The sequence below is a fragment of the Suricata suricatta genome, chromosome 9 (assembly GCF_006229205.1).
Source record: "Suricata suricatta isolate VVHF042 chromosome 9, meerkat_22Aug2017_6uvM2_HiC, whole genome shotgun sequence".
NCBI classification, from domain to species: Eukaryota; Metazoa; Chordata; class Mammalia; order Carnivora; family Herpestidae; genus Suricata; species Suricata suricatta.
The window spans coordinates 136,626,204-136,637,885 of NC_043708.1; the positions used below are offsets into that span (position 1 = coordinate 136,626,204).

The 11,682-nt window shown below is 54.2% G+C and overlaps 2 protein-coding genes across 3 annotated transcripts in view; both read right to left on the reverse strand.

Annotated features, from left to right (window-relative positions):
- HOMER2 (homer scaffold protein 2) overlaps positions 1 to 428 on the reverse strand; it is a 79,864-nt gene extending 79,436 nt beyond the window's left edge. Inside the window, exon 1 of the mRNA XM_029952306.1 lies at positions 243 to 428. Within this exon, the coding sequence (XP_029808166.1) occupies positions 243 to 295 (53 nt within the window). The 5' untranslated portion in view covers positions 296 to 428. The remainder of the gene's footprint in view (positions 1 to 242) is intronic.
- Positions 429 to 1,781: 1,353 nt separating this feature from the next.
- The window catches only part of LOC115300729, a 24,615-nt gene continuing 14,714 nt past the window's right edge, over positions 1,782 to 11,682 (reverse strand). Inside the window, exons 3-5 of one of the 2 annotated variants that reach the window (XM_029950232.1) lie at positions 8,176 to 8,267; positions 4,154 to 4,307; positions 1,782 to 3,226 (exon numbers count right to left, since the gene is read on the reverse strand). In XM_029950232.1, the coding sequence (XP_029806092.1) occupies positions 1,882 to 3,192 (1,311 nt within the window). In that variant the 5' untranslated portion in view covers positions 3,193 to 3,226; positions 4,154 to 4,307; positions 8,176 to 8,267 and the 3' untranslated portion in view covers positions 1,782 to 1,881. The remainder of the gene's footprint in view (positions 3,227 to 4,153; positions 4,308 to 8,175; positions 8,268 to 11,682) is intronic. The other variant, XM_029950233.1, reaches the window with a different exon arrangement.

An 11,682-nucleotide genomic window follows, 5' to 3' on the forward strand; every position in this document is an offset into this window, starting at 1 on the left:
CCCCCGCCCCCGTTCCCGGCCCGCCCCGGGGCGCTTGGCGCGGTGCCCGGAGCGAGCATCCCGCAGGTCGCACCCGGAGCCCCGCTCGCAGCCGAAGGGACTTCGGGGCCACCCTGCGATTGCAGATGAGGGAACGGAGACCCCGGGAGGGGAAGTGAGTTGCCCAAGGTCACATATTCAGACCGGAGCTCGGAGCTCCAGAATCTGAGATGGGCACGGTCACGCCCCTCCTTGAAGCCCACCTTCGTTTTGCTGCCCATGGCCAGGCTGCGTGGCCCAGGGTACCCGCCGCCATGAAATTCCGGAAAGCCAACGTGGCAGGGAGGATCCGGCACCTGCAGCAGGTGTTCTGGGCTCTTCCCTGCGTCAAGGTGGGACTGGGCTTCCAATTACAGCGTAATAGCTTTTAAGGAGGCTTAATTAAGCTTGGTTTAATTCTTAGAGGGAGGGAAATTGAGATGGCACAAGAGGAATTTAGAGACAGCAGTCTCTTAATCCCCTTTCCACACGTCATGTCCTGATATCCTACCAGAGGCTGGCACTGGGACTAAGCTAACCTCCATCCCCCGAGGGCCTCCCACCAGATCATCTTCTGCTGAGAACACACTGCCCACAGAAGCCCGTCATCTCGGGACAGGCTGGGGGGAGGGGGGAGAGAACAGGCATACAAAGTAGGGTCGCCATCTCAAACCTACCCTCACCTCTTCTGGTGAGGCCATCTCAAACCTACCCACACCTTGGCCTGCTAGCTCCCCAGGCCTCCTCAGTGTGCGCCCCACCCTGGGATTCATACTGTGGCCGTAACTTTCTCAATGACAAATCTGATCATGTCACTCTTCTTTTTTTTCTTTTTAATTTTGTTAATGTTTTTTATTTATTTTTATTTATTGTTGAGAGACAGAGAAAGACAGCACGAGCAGGGGACAGAGAGAGAGGAAGATACAGAATCTGAAGCGGGCTCCAGGCTCTGAGCGAGCTGTCAGTACAGAGTCGGTCACGGGGCTTGAACCCACGAACCGTGAGATCATGACCCGAGCCGGAGCCAGATGCTTAACCGACTGAGCCACCCAGGCACCCCATGTCACTCTTCTTAAAATCCTTCACTGGCTTCCTTTCCACTGTTCTTGGGATAAAGGCCAAGATAGTAAACATGCCTACAAGGCCCTGTCCCATTGTGCCTCTCTAGCCTTTCCTCTCTTGTTATTTCTGCCCCAGGACCTTCACACATGCTCTTATGTCCATCTGGGAAGATTTCCTCCTCTCCTGTCTCTTTGCCCCTAGTCAGTTCCTGCTCGTTCTTCAGATCTCAGTTAAGCTGTCACTTCTCTGTGGAAACTTTACTTAATGCCCTAGACAAACTGAACCCCCATACTTTTTCTTTATTGCACTGATTATTTGCAATAAATACTTGTGGAATATAGTATCTGTTCTCCCAGGCACATCTGCCAACTCGATGCAGCCGTATCTTTTTGCTCATCATTATATCCCCAGTGCTTAGAGCTGGGCCTGAAAGTCCTCCATTAATACCTGTGGAATGAGTGAATTAGCATAAGCCAGGCCACAGACACACACAATTTGCCAGAGTCTGTAAGCACAAGTGAGTCTGTTTAAAGCCAGGGCTGGGGGAGCCTGGGTGGCTCAGTCGGTTGAGCGTCCAGCTTCGGCTCAGGTCATGAGCTCACAGTTCATGGGCTCGAGCCCTGTGTCCAGCTCTGTGCTGACAGCTCAGAGCCTGGAGTCTGCTTCAGAGTCTGTGTCTCCCTCTCTCCCTGACCCTCCCCTGTTCGCACTATCTCTCTCTGTCTCTCAAAAATAAATAAAAAACAAAACAAAAAATTTTTAAGCCAGGGCTGGCACTTGGTCCCGGAGGAGATGAATCTATCACTCTATCATGAGCTGAATTCCTAAGATCAGAGGTGGGGACAGGGGTGGGGGTGGGGGTTGCTCTCGGCAGTGGCAAAGGGAGAAGTCGGCATAGGGGAAATGAATGGCAGAGGTCAGCTTAGCTGGGGTCGGAATCTCAGGAGACAGATTCCTGGCGTGGTGGGGCCAAGCAGTCTCCCAAATCCTGAACAAGAACTTCTTTATGTTCCGCTGAAGGGAAGGCACGCCCACGTTACCTCGGGAAGATGCACTGGGGCAGAACAGGTGTGGCTGGTGAGTCACCTGGGCTGCGTCCCACAGACAGTGGGCCGTGGGCCATGCTGGAGGCATGAGCCCACGTGACGCGGAACACTCCAGGCGCAGGGGCGTCTGGGTGGCTCGGCGGGTTAAGCGTCCACCTCTTGATCTCAGCGTCATGAGTTCAAGCCCCGCACGGGGCATGGAGCCTACTAAAATAAAATAAATACTCCATAAGTAAAATGCCTGTCCCTTTGGACAAAGGCCGTTGCTACAGGGTAAGGAGGGGAAAGAGGCAAAGTGTGGATCAGACAAGATTTGGAAACGGATGCCCCCCTCCTTTCCACCAACTTTGAGCTGCCACCCCTGGGGGGACCTGCGGGGCGCGCCTTCCCCTCCTCTTCTTTGGCCGCAACTCCAGGCCCAGATTGGATGCTGTCCCCTGGGAGCCTTCCGAGATAGCCAGAGCCGTGGGCGAGCTTCCTGGAGCAGCCCCTGGGCACGGAGCCACTCGGTGTCCCCATGAGTGCATCCCGCTTCACCACCCCTTTTCTGTGGAAAATCCCCCGCAGCCTGCTCTGCGTGGCCCCAGCTGTTAAGGGAAAGGAGTGGCCAAGTCTCTTCTGTCCAGAGACCTGAGGCCAAGAAGGGGAGAGGGAGACTCCGCACTGGCTGGAGGCTGAGACAAGCCCAGGAGACCGGAGGGCCCGGCGAGGGGGCGCGAGGCTCCAGCCCCAGGCAGAGGCTGAGCCGTGGAGGACAGGGTCTGGAGGGGAAGCCCAGTGGCGGCTGGGGGCACATGCAGAGCCAGGGAAGGTGCGGGGGCGTCCGGCCGTGGAACGTCAGCCTCGGGAAAGTCAAAGGCGCTGTGTGGGTGGACGTGGAGTTGGCAGTGGGCAGGGCGAGATGGCCCGGGAAGTCGGGGAAGCCAAACCTCCCCCAGCCCAGACTCAGGCCTGGACTTCCCGCCATTCTGTGTGGGCGCAGAGCCTTCCAGAATCCGATCACCAGGCCCGGACATTCCATCTGAGGAAGATTTGGGACTCTAACCAGGGCAGACGAGACAGCCATGGGTGGCTCACCAGAGACCTACAGGTGCAGAGAGCTGAGGAGGCAAGCAGACAGATCAGCCCTCCACACAGCCTTCCTCTGGGTCGCCTACACTCCCCACCCGCACCCCCAAGCTTTTCTGTGCACCCTCTGAGCCTGGGAGGGTGACGGTCCGCGGCTCTGGCTTCCCGTCTCTCAAGGGCCAGCTGCTGGGGAAATGGCTGGTCTTCGTCCGGGGCAGGGGCGGAACAAGAGGACCTGAAGCATGTTGGTGCACCGGAAAGTATGGAAGCGCTCAGAAAGAACCAAAGGATGAAGGCACATTAGAGGGACCCGGGGAAGAGCTCCCAATGGCCAACGCTGGAACAATTTGAGCAATAAAATAAATAACGCTGTATAGGATTATAATGCAAAACAAGAAATGAATATACATGAGTTCATATTTAAATAAATTGTTAAGTGGAGAAGAGGCAAATCTTCCGTATAGAAGAATCCAAATAAGATGTGTAGATACTTCCCTTCCAGGAGGTAGAGCTCAACACCTCCCACCCCCGCTCCCGACTCCCTGAGAGCAGGTCTTAGTGATCTGCCTCGAAAGAACAGGGTGTGGGGAGGGGCGCCTGGGTGGCTCAGTCCGTTAAACCTGACTCTTGATTTCCACTCACATCATGATCTCACAGTTGGTGAGTTTGAGCCCCGCATTGGGCTCTGCGCTGTCACTGGCCTGGGATTCTGTGTCTCTCGCGGTCTCTCTGACCCTCCCCTCTCATGATCTCTCTCTCTCTCTCTCTGTCTCAAAATAGATAAGTAGACAGGAATGGAGTGTGGACGAGGGGAAACGGTAACTTTCCCGTGGAGCAGCCTGGCAGACGCCACCTTGGCCAACGTGCCCTCTGATGGGGTGCCGAGGACACGTGACCCCCACCCGTGTGGCGCTTCTTCCCCCAAGCCCATCACCCCAGCGGGATCGTAAGAAACACACCAGACAAATCCACACTGAGGAACATTCTGCAAAATCCCTGACCCGGACTCCTCCGTCAAGGTCATGATAAACAAAGGGACTGAGAAACTGTCATGGAGCAGAGGAGACCCAGGGGACAAGACGACTGAATGCACACGTGATCCCAGACTCGGTCCTGGAAGAGAAAGAAGAAAATTGGTGAGACACAGCTGAAATCTGGGGTTCGGTTACTGACAATGCACTTGTCGGTTCCTCGTGGCACACGGAAGACCTGACACCGGGGGACGCGCAGGTGAGAGGCACCAAGGACCTCGGCACTGTCTTTGCCGCGTTTCTGTAACTCTGAACTGGGTCCAGAATAAAAACGTGTATTGAAAAAGCAGCCCTGGCGGCCTCGTGCCGACCAAATCCCACGCGGCCATCTTGCCGCCGGCCGCGTGCGAAAGGTGCATGCGCAGGGCTCGCAAAATGGAAACACACGTTCTGTATAAACACGTGCGGAAGTTACACAGCACAATTCTTCCCCCTCACCTGCAAAGCATTCACCGTCTTCCCTTCTGTTCTATTTTTAAAAGCAGCACTGCTCACAAACGACTACCCTGATTTCAGAAACCTGTAATCTATATATATTTCTCTTTCAACAGCAAGATTAGGCTTACTGTGTACATGTATAGTGTTATTATTCGTGTGTTCGGATTTCTGATATTTCAGGGACTCCAAACATTTTTTTTCTTCTGACCATGAAAGGTCAGCTCTTGACGTAGGAAACAAACGTCTCATTAAGGCCATAGATTAAATGGATAACTAGCAGGTGTTATGCAGCCACTAGATTATATTTGTGGAGACTGTATAGTAACATAGAAAGGTATTTATTCTTTCTACAAATACTGATCGCCTACTGTGTACCTGATATCAAGCTGGGAATGCGGGAGAGCGTGCTCAGCCCAAGAGACACAGTCCTTCCATCATGGACCCATAAAATCAGGTGAAAACACTAGACAAATAGTCGCACCGTATATAAGCCGTGATCTGTGGGAGTAAGAGTCCTAACTCAGGTTGAGAAGCGCGGGCAGGACCGGCCTCTCTGGAGAGGCCGCGGCCAGGGATGGGGTGAAAGCAGGTGGTCCCAGGCAGAGGAAACAGAGAGGCCCGGAGGTGGATGAGATCCAGGAAGTTCCAAGGAGCTGGAAGGTCAGGACGTTGTGAATTTCGTGAGGCACCACGTGAGCTGGGGCGGAGCACGGAGGCCCGGCTCAGGAATTGGGATTTGCCCAAATGCACTGGCAGGTGGAGAGCGGTAGGCTCTGGTTCACATTTTTTTCATTTAAAATTTTTTAATGTTTATTTATTTTTGAGACACAGAGTGCAAGCAGGGGAGGGGCAAAGAGAGAGACGGAGACATGGAATCTAAAGCAGGCTCCAGGCTCCAAACTGTCAGCAGAGAGACCGGTGCGAGGCTCGAACTCAAGATCCGCAAGAAAATGACGTAAGCCAAAGTTGGATGCTCAACTGAGTCACCCAGGCACCCCTGGCTTATATTTCTTAAAGATCACTGTGGTTACTGGGAGGAGAGGTAAGACAGGGGCAAGACTAAAAATACAGAGACCAGCGGGCGCCTGGGTGGTTCAGTCGGTTAAGCCTCCGACTTTGGCTCAGGTCATGATCTCACGGTTTGTGGGTTTGAGCCCCGCATCAGGCTCTGTGCTGACAGCTCAGGGCCTGGGGTCTGTCTTCACACTCTATGTTTCCCTCTCTCTCTGCCCCTTCCCTGGCTCATGGTCTGTCTCTCTCTCTCTCTCTCTCAAAAATAAATTTTAAAAAATATGGAGACCGGTGAAGAGGCTCTCGCAGAAGTGCAGATCAGACATGTATTTGGAGGGAGGCTCATGTGGACTTGGTGAGGGACTGGGTGTGGATTTTGATACAAAGTTAAGTTCGAGCAGTAATCTATGTTACTATACTCACTGCATTGGGACTCTGGTTGGGCAGAAACTATTAGTGTGGCTGGACAAGGCGTGGAGGGACAAAAAGTGAAGAATCTGGTTCACGGGACAGCAGACGGAAGGTGGGGTAAAACCACAGCACTGGAGTCAGACAGACCTGGGCATCGTCCCGGCTCTGCCGCTGACCACTGATGGCGGACATGCCCTCCAACCTCTCTGCTGAGTCACCTGTAAGGCCAGGAGACCTCACCAAACTGTTAGCTTGCTCCCAGAATCTTCAGAATCAAGTCTTTTGAAAGCTTAAATGAGATAATACATGTAAGGTGCTTAGCTCAGTCCCTACAATAGTACCTTCTTAGTACTCTGTAAGTACCACCACTTTTCCCGGCTGTCGTGGTGGAACCAGGGTGAAATTCTCATTCTTTATCATAACTGGATTAATACTGTTATACTACTATTTATATAGTCAACATGCTAACATCTAGAAGTGGTCTGAAGTTTCTGAAAGTGTATGGAAACAGCTCATGCACGCCTTCCCATTAACACTTTGCAAACCTGTGTCCCAAACTCCCCATAGCTTCAGGATTCTTCTGCAGGGCCCCAGGGTCAGAGAAGACCACAGGCTGTCTCTTTAAGATGCCACCAGCTGGGCATGGGACCACGAGCCGCAGTCCCTTGCTTCCAGTCTGACCAAGAACCTCCCCGTGGGAAAGCGGGCCGTAACTGGTTCCAGCAGACCCATCCAGGGCTCCCTGAGTCTGTCCATCCAGGTTGCTGCTGTGGATTCTGAAAGCATTCATTCATTCCTTTAGCCTTCACCGAGCACCTATTGCAAGCCAGGCTGTGTCCTCAGGCAACCTAATAAGCAAAATATAGTGTAACCGAGGTATAAATAAAGTTCTGTGAGGTCCTGACTTTGCCTGGCTCCGGCTTCAGAAGAGCGGCGTCGCAGCTGGAGTCCCAGGGATGTACGGAGAGCAGGCCAGCTCCCGCACAGACCAGCACAAGAGCGTGACTCACGTGGGGACTGACAGCAGTGCCCCTGGGGTGACTCGGTGGCGTGTGGTAGGGGGTGGCCAGGCATGAGAGGGAAGTTGGGACCACCCTGGGAAAGATCTCGGGGACATGCTAAGGAGTTTGGACTCGATTCTGAAGGCCACGGGGAGCAAATAGAAGTTTTGAAGCACCATCAAATTAGCCTCTTAGATCCTCTGGCGGCAGCAGGGAGAATGGCCCAGAGAAGTAGAGACTGGGGCAGAATTCTGGGAGGATCCAAGCTGGGCAGGGCTCAGCCGAGGCTGGGGAAGGAGAAGAGGCATCACGTCAGCCTCCAGCAAGGGGACGGGAGCCTGAATGCGAGGGGGGACCAGAGAGCACTTGCAGGTCTGGGAAGCCACAGCTGCTGGGCGGAGGGACCGGCCATCCAACAGTCCAACAGCCTTGAGGAGAGGCCGGACCTCCCTGGCTGCCTCCCAGCAGAGTTCAGCCATGAGAGGCAAAGCTGGAAATGACCAGTGGGCAGCCCAGCTGGCCGCAAGCACCCAGGGCCGCCCAGGATGTGCTGCGGCGCTGCCCTGAGCCAGCACCTATCACCTACTTACTACCCTTTGGGACACTCTGCCGGTAAGTCTCCCTGTAAGAGTGATCTTCACACACACACAAAAAGACCATGATCTTCAAGGGCAGGCTCCCTCCCTGGGTCTTCCTGGGCTCTGTTCTTAGATAAGCTCTTTCCCCAGCTCCAGGCCCACAGGCATATATAGCAAGAAATTAGTGAATTCCCCAGCAATTCAAACCACAGTCCTAGAATCAAGCTGCATGGTGTCCACTGCCTTAGGGATGTGCCCGAGCGCATCCCTGTGGCCAGGTGGATGACATCCCCTGATGGGCTTAGTTGGGATCACATGCAGCCTGGAGTGAGGTGCAGAGGCAGGTTCTCTGGGGGCAGGACTAGAGCGTGGACTGGGGGGCCGTGGACTGGGGGGCCGTGGACTGGGGGCCAGGGACCGGGGGCAGGACTAGAGAAGACACCCAGAGGAAAATCAAGGGTTGGGACAAAGTAAATGGATGTGGGGCAGAGGCCAAAATCAAACTGCTCACCATAAGGACCCAGTTCTATTTGCTCCTCAGGGCCAGGCACAGAGTGGATGGATGGACTGTCCCCGGGGCCAGGCACAGACTAGACGGATGAACTGTTGGAGGAAAGTCAAAGATAGGACAGAATCAAGTTAAGCTATTCCCGGAGAAGGACTTTGAAGACCCAGTCTGGGGAGCTGGAGAGAAGCAGAGTGGAGGGGCACTCGGGTGGCTCCGTCGGTTGAGTGTACAAAATCGGCTAAGGTCATGATCTCCTGGTTCATGAGTTTGAGCCCTGCATTGAGCATCTGCGCCTCCCCTGCTCCTACTCTGTCTCTCTCTCAAAAATAAATAAACATTAAAAAAATTTTAAGGAAAGAGTGAAACATATGTTGCAAACCGGTCGTTCTAACCTTGGCTGAAGATTAAAATCACCCAGAGAGCCCTGGCACACCCCGACACCCGTGCCCCCTCCCGAGAGGGCGAGTCGATTGGCTGGGCAGCGCCCCGGCACCGGGAGTCCTGTAAACTCCCCAGGGGTCCAACCGTGGGCAGCTGAGGTTGGGAACCCCGCTCTGAGCCTCAGGAGCCCCCAGGGGTGCGGGAACTGGGGGGGGGGGGGGACAAAACACAACACACCCCGGCTCATCAGCTGGGCTTTCTTGTGACCTGAGGCTCTGGAGGGGAACTAAGAAACCCAAGGCGTTTGTGGGGCCAAGGAGGTGCAGCGCCTGCGCTGAGCATGGGGTAGAAGGAATGAACCCCCAAGCCCGCAGCTGCCTCGGGGAGTCTCTGACAGCCACCGCGCTCCTGTTTGCACGTCTAGGAGGCGGGGCTGGGCGGGCTCAGCAGGGGCGGGACTCCAGGGCCGGGTCTAAGGCTGACTAAGCAAGGCGGGGGGTGAGTTGAGGTTTCTAACTGGAGACATCGTGCAGGTGGCAGTGCCTCTGGAGGGCACACGGAACCCAGAGGCAGGAGCAGAGCTGGGAGGAGAGAGGGGTGGGGCAATTTTGCACCCCCTCCCCCCCAGATGCGGGATGCGGAGGGAGGAGCCACAGGAGATGTTGGGAGGCAGCCAGAGGCTGCAGGCAGGGAGCGCAGAAGGGGGACTCGGGAGCGAACCCAGAAGACCAGGAGGAGTGCACTGAGCTGGTCAGGGCAGAGCTGGGGCTGAGTAGGGCAGGAGTCACCAGGGAAGGGAGGGGACCCTGGAGGAGGAAAGGGTGGCCCTGAGCACCCAGGGGGCCACCTGTTGTAGATGTGGAGCCCCCCCCCCCACGCTTTAGCTTGATTGAGCTGAGTCTAATATCTTTAAATTCCTTCTGGGGTGGGGGACACCTGAGTGGCTCAGCGGGTTAAGGGTCAGCTCTTGGTTTGGCTCAGGTCATGATCCCACGGCTCCTGGGTTCCGCCTGTGCTGGGCTCGGCGTTGATGGAGCAGAGCCTGCTTGGAATTCTCCCTCTTTCTCTCTCTGCCCCTTCCCCACGCGCTCTCGCTGGTGCTCGCTCTCTCTCAAATAAACAGACTTAAAAAACGGGCAAACCTTTAGGGGCGGCTGGGTGGCTCAATTGGTTAAGCATCTGACTTCGGCTCAGATCTCACAGTTTGTGGGTTCGAGCCCTGTTCTGTGCTGACAGCTCAGAGCCTGGAGCCTGCTTTGGATTCTATTATCTCCCTCTCTCTCCGCCCCTCCCCGGATCACACTCTGTCTCTCTCTCACTCTCTCTCAAAAATAAGTAAACCTTTAAAAAAAAAACCTTAAAAAAACAAGTATTGTAATTAAAAAAAAAAACTCTTTAGTAGAAAATGAAGAACAAAACGAAAACAAACAAAAAGCAAAATCCTACAAAATAGAAACGAGTGGGTTTTCAATCCATTTCCATGTAGCAAATAGTTGCCGGACGCCTACTACGCGCCAGACTAGGCACAGACGGCTCGCGGGCATGGCTAGCCGATCAGACGCGCAGCCCCACTGGTGCCCCCGCCGCAGCTGCTCGGGGAGGCCCCAGCGGTCCTGGGTCCCAGCAACCCTGCCTCCAGTAAAGCTCGGCTCCTCGAAGTGAGGTCCCCCTGCAAATCTGGGCTCTCCAGGTAGAGGTGGCTTCTCTGCCAGGCCCCACCTCCGGCTCTGTTCCCTGCTGCTCCGGGCAGAGGTGCGTAGCTGACAGTTGGTGCAGAGACGAGGGAGTACACATTTTCTGGCCATTTCTAACCACCTCTCCAACAGCTCACCCCCCTGCAGGGCAGGGAGTCCCCAGCATTTCCTTCCCCTAATGTCAGCACCATCAGCGCCCTAACACCAAAGATTTAGCAGAAAATCCCTTCCAATTGAGACCACACCCCTCTACTCACCGGAAGCAAGGAGCCTTGCTCAGCACCCACCCACGGAGACCTTCCTTGGTCATTCTTCACCCAGCAGGTCACCTGGCCAACACCTCCCGCACCCCGACTGGTGGGTGGTGGGCGGGCTGCCTCCTCGAAGACCCTCCCCTTGGAGGTTTGCTTTCTACTCCCTGTGATCTCTTCACTCCTGCCACCCCCCAGTGTCTGGATTCTTTACCTCCTTCAAAGCCAGCACAAAAGCTGCCCGTTTGGTTTTCTTCACTCAAGGATCCCTTTAAAGTCACTTATTTCTTTACATTTGCTGGCTTATCACTTTGTAAATGTCTTCTTTGGTTGGCTCTTGGGTATATCATCTCTTGAGCAGGCTGGGACTTTTTTTTCCTAACTGTGGCAAAATATACGTAAGGTAACATCCACCCTGCGGTCACGTTCAGGTGTGCGGCTTCGGTGAGCCACGCCCGTCCACGGCGCTTACATCCAACCCCGCTATCCGTCTCCAGGCCTCTTCTGTTATTCCAAATCCAAACAAGTTTTTCAATGCCCAGCAAGTACGAATATGCCTAATTAACTTTTTATTCCTTGTTCTACACATAGTATGTGTTCTATAAACACTCCTGGCTAACTAGAGCAGACAAGAGGTTTAATATAAAAGGCATCAAACAGGCACCAATAGCGCATCAAAGCACCTCCTCCAAAATTACTTCTCGGGGCACCTGAATGGCTCTGTCGGTTAAGTGTCCAACTCTTGGTTTCAACCCAGGTCGTGGTCTCAAAGCTTTGTGAGTTTGAGCCCTGCCTTGGGCTCCGAACTGACAGTATGGAGCCTGCTTGGGATTCTCTGTGCCCCCCCTCTCTCTCTGCCCCTCCCCCACTTGCTCTGTCTCTCAAAAATAAACCAAAAAAAAGAGTTTTTAATAAAAAAAATAAAATTACTTCTTACTAAGACAAGGGGGGGGAAGGCTGGCCCCCAAAGAGGGAGAGAATATATAGAAACTTATTCTAGATGGACCCTATGCTAAGCTATGACTTGGCCCTGGCCAGTGGGGCCAGGTGTCCAAGACCCCTGAAGAAGATGAGGCTGAGGAGGACAAGGCCCTTGTCTCTCTTCTGAGACAGGCGACAAAAGCACCTGGAGGAATGGACCAGCCCAGGACTCCTGAGTGAGATCCTTCGAACAAACAGAGAGT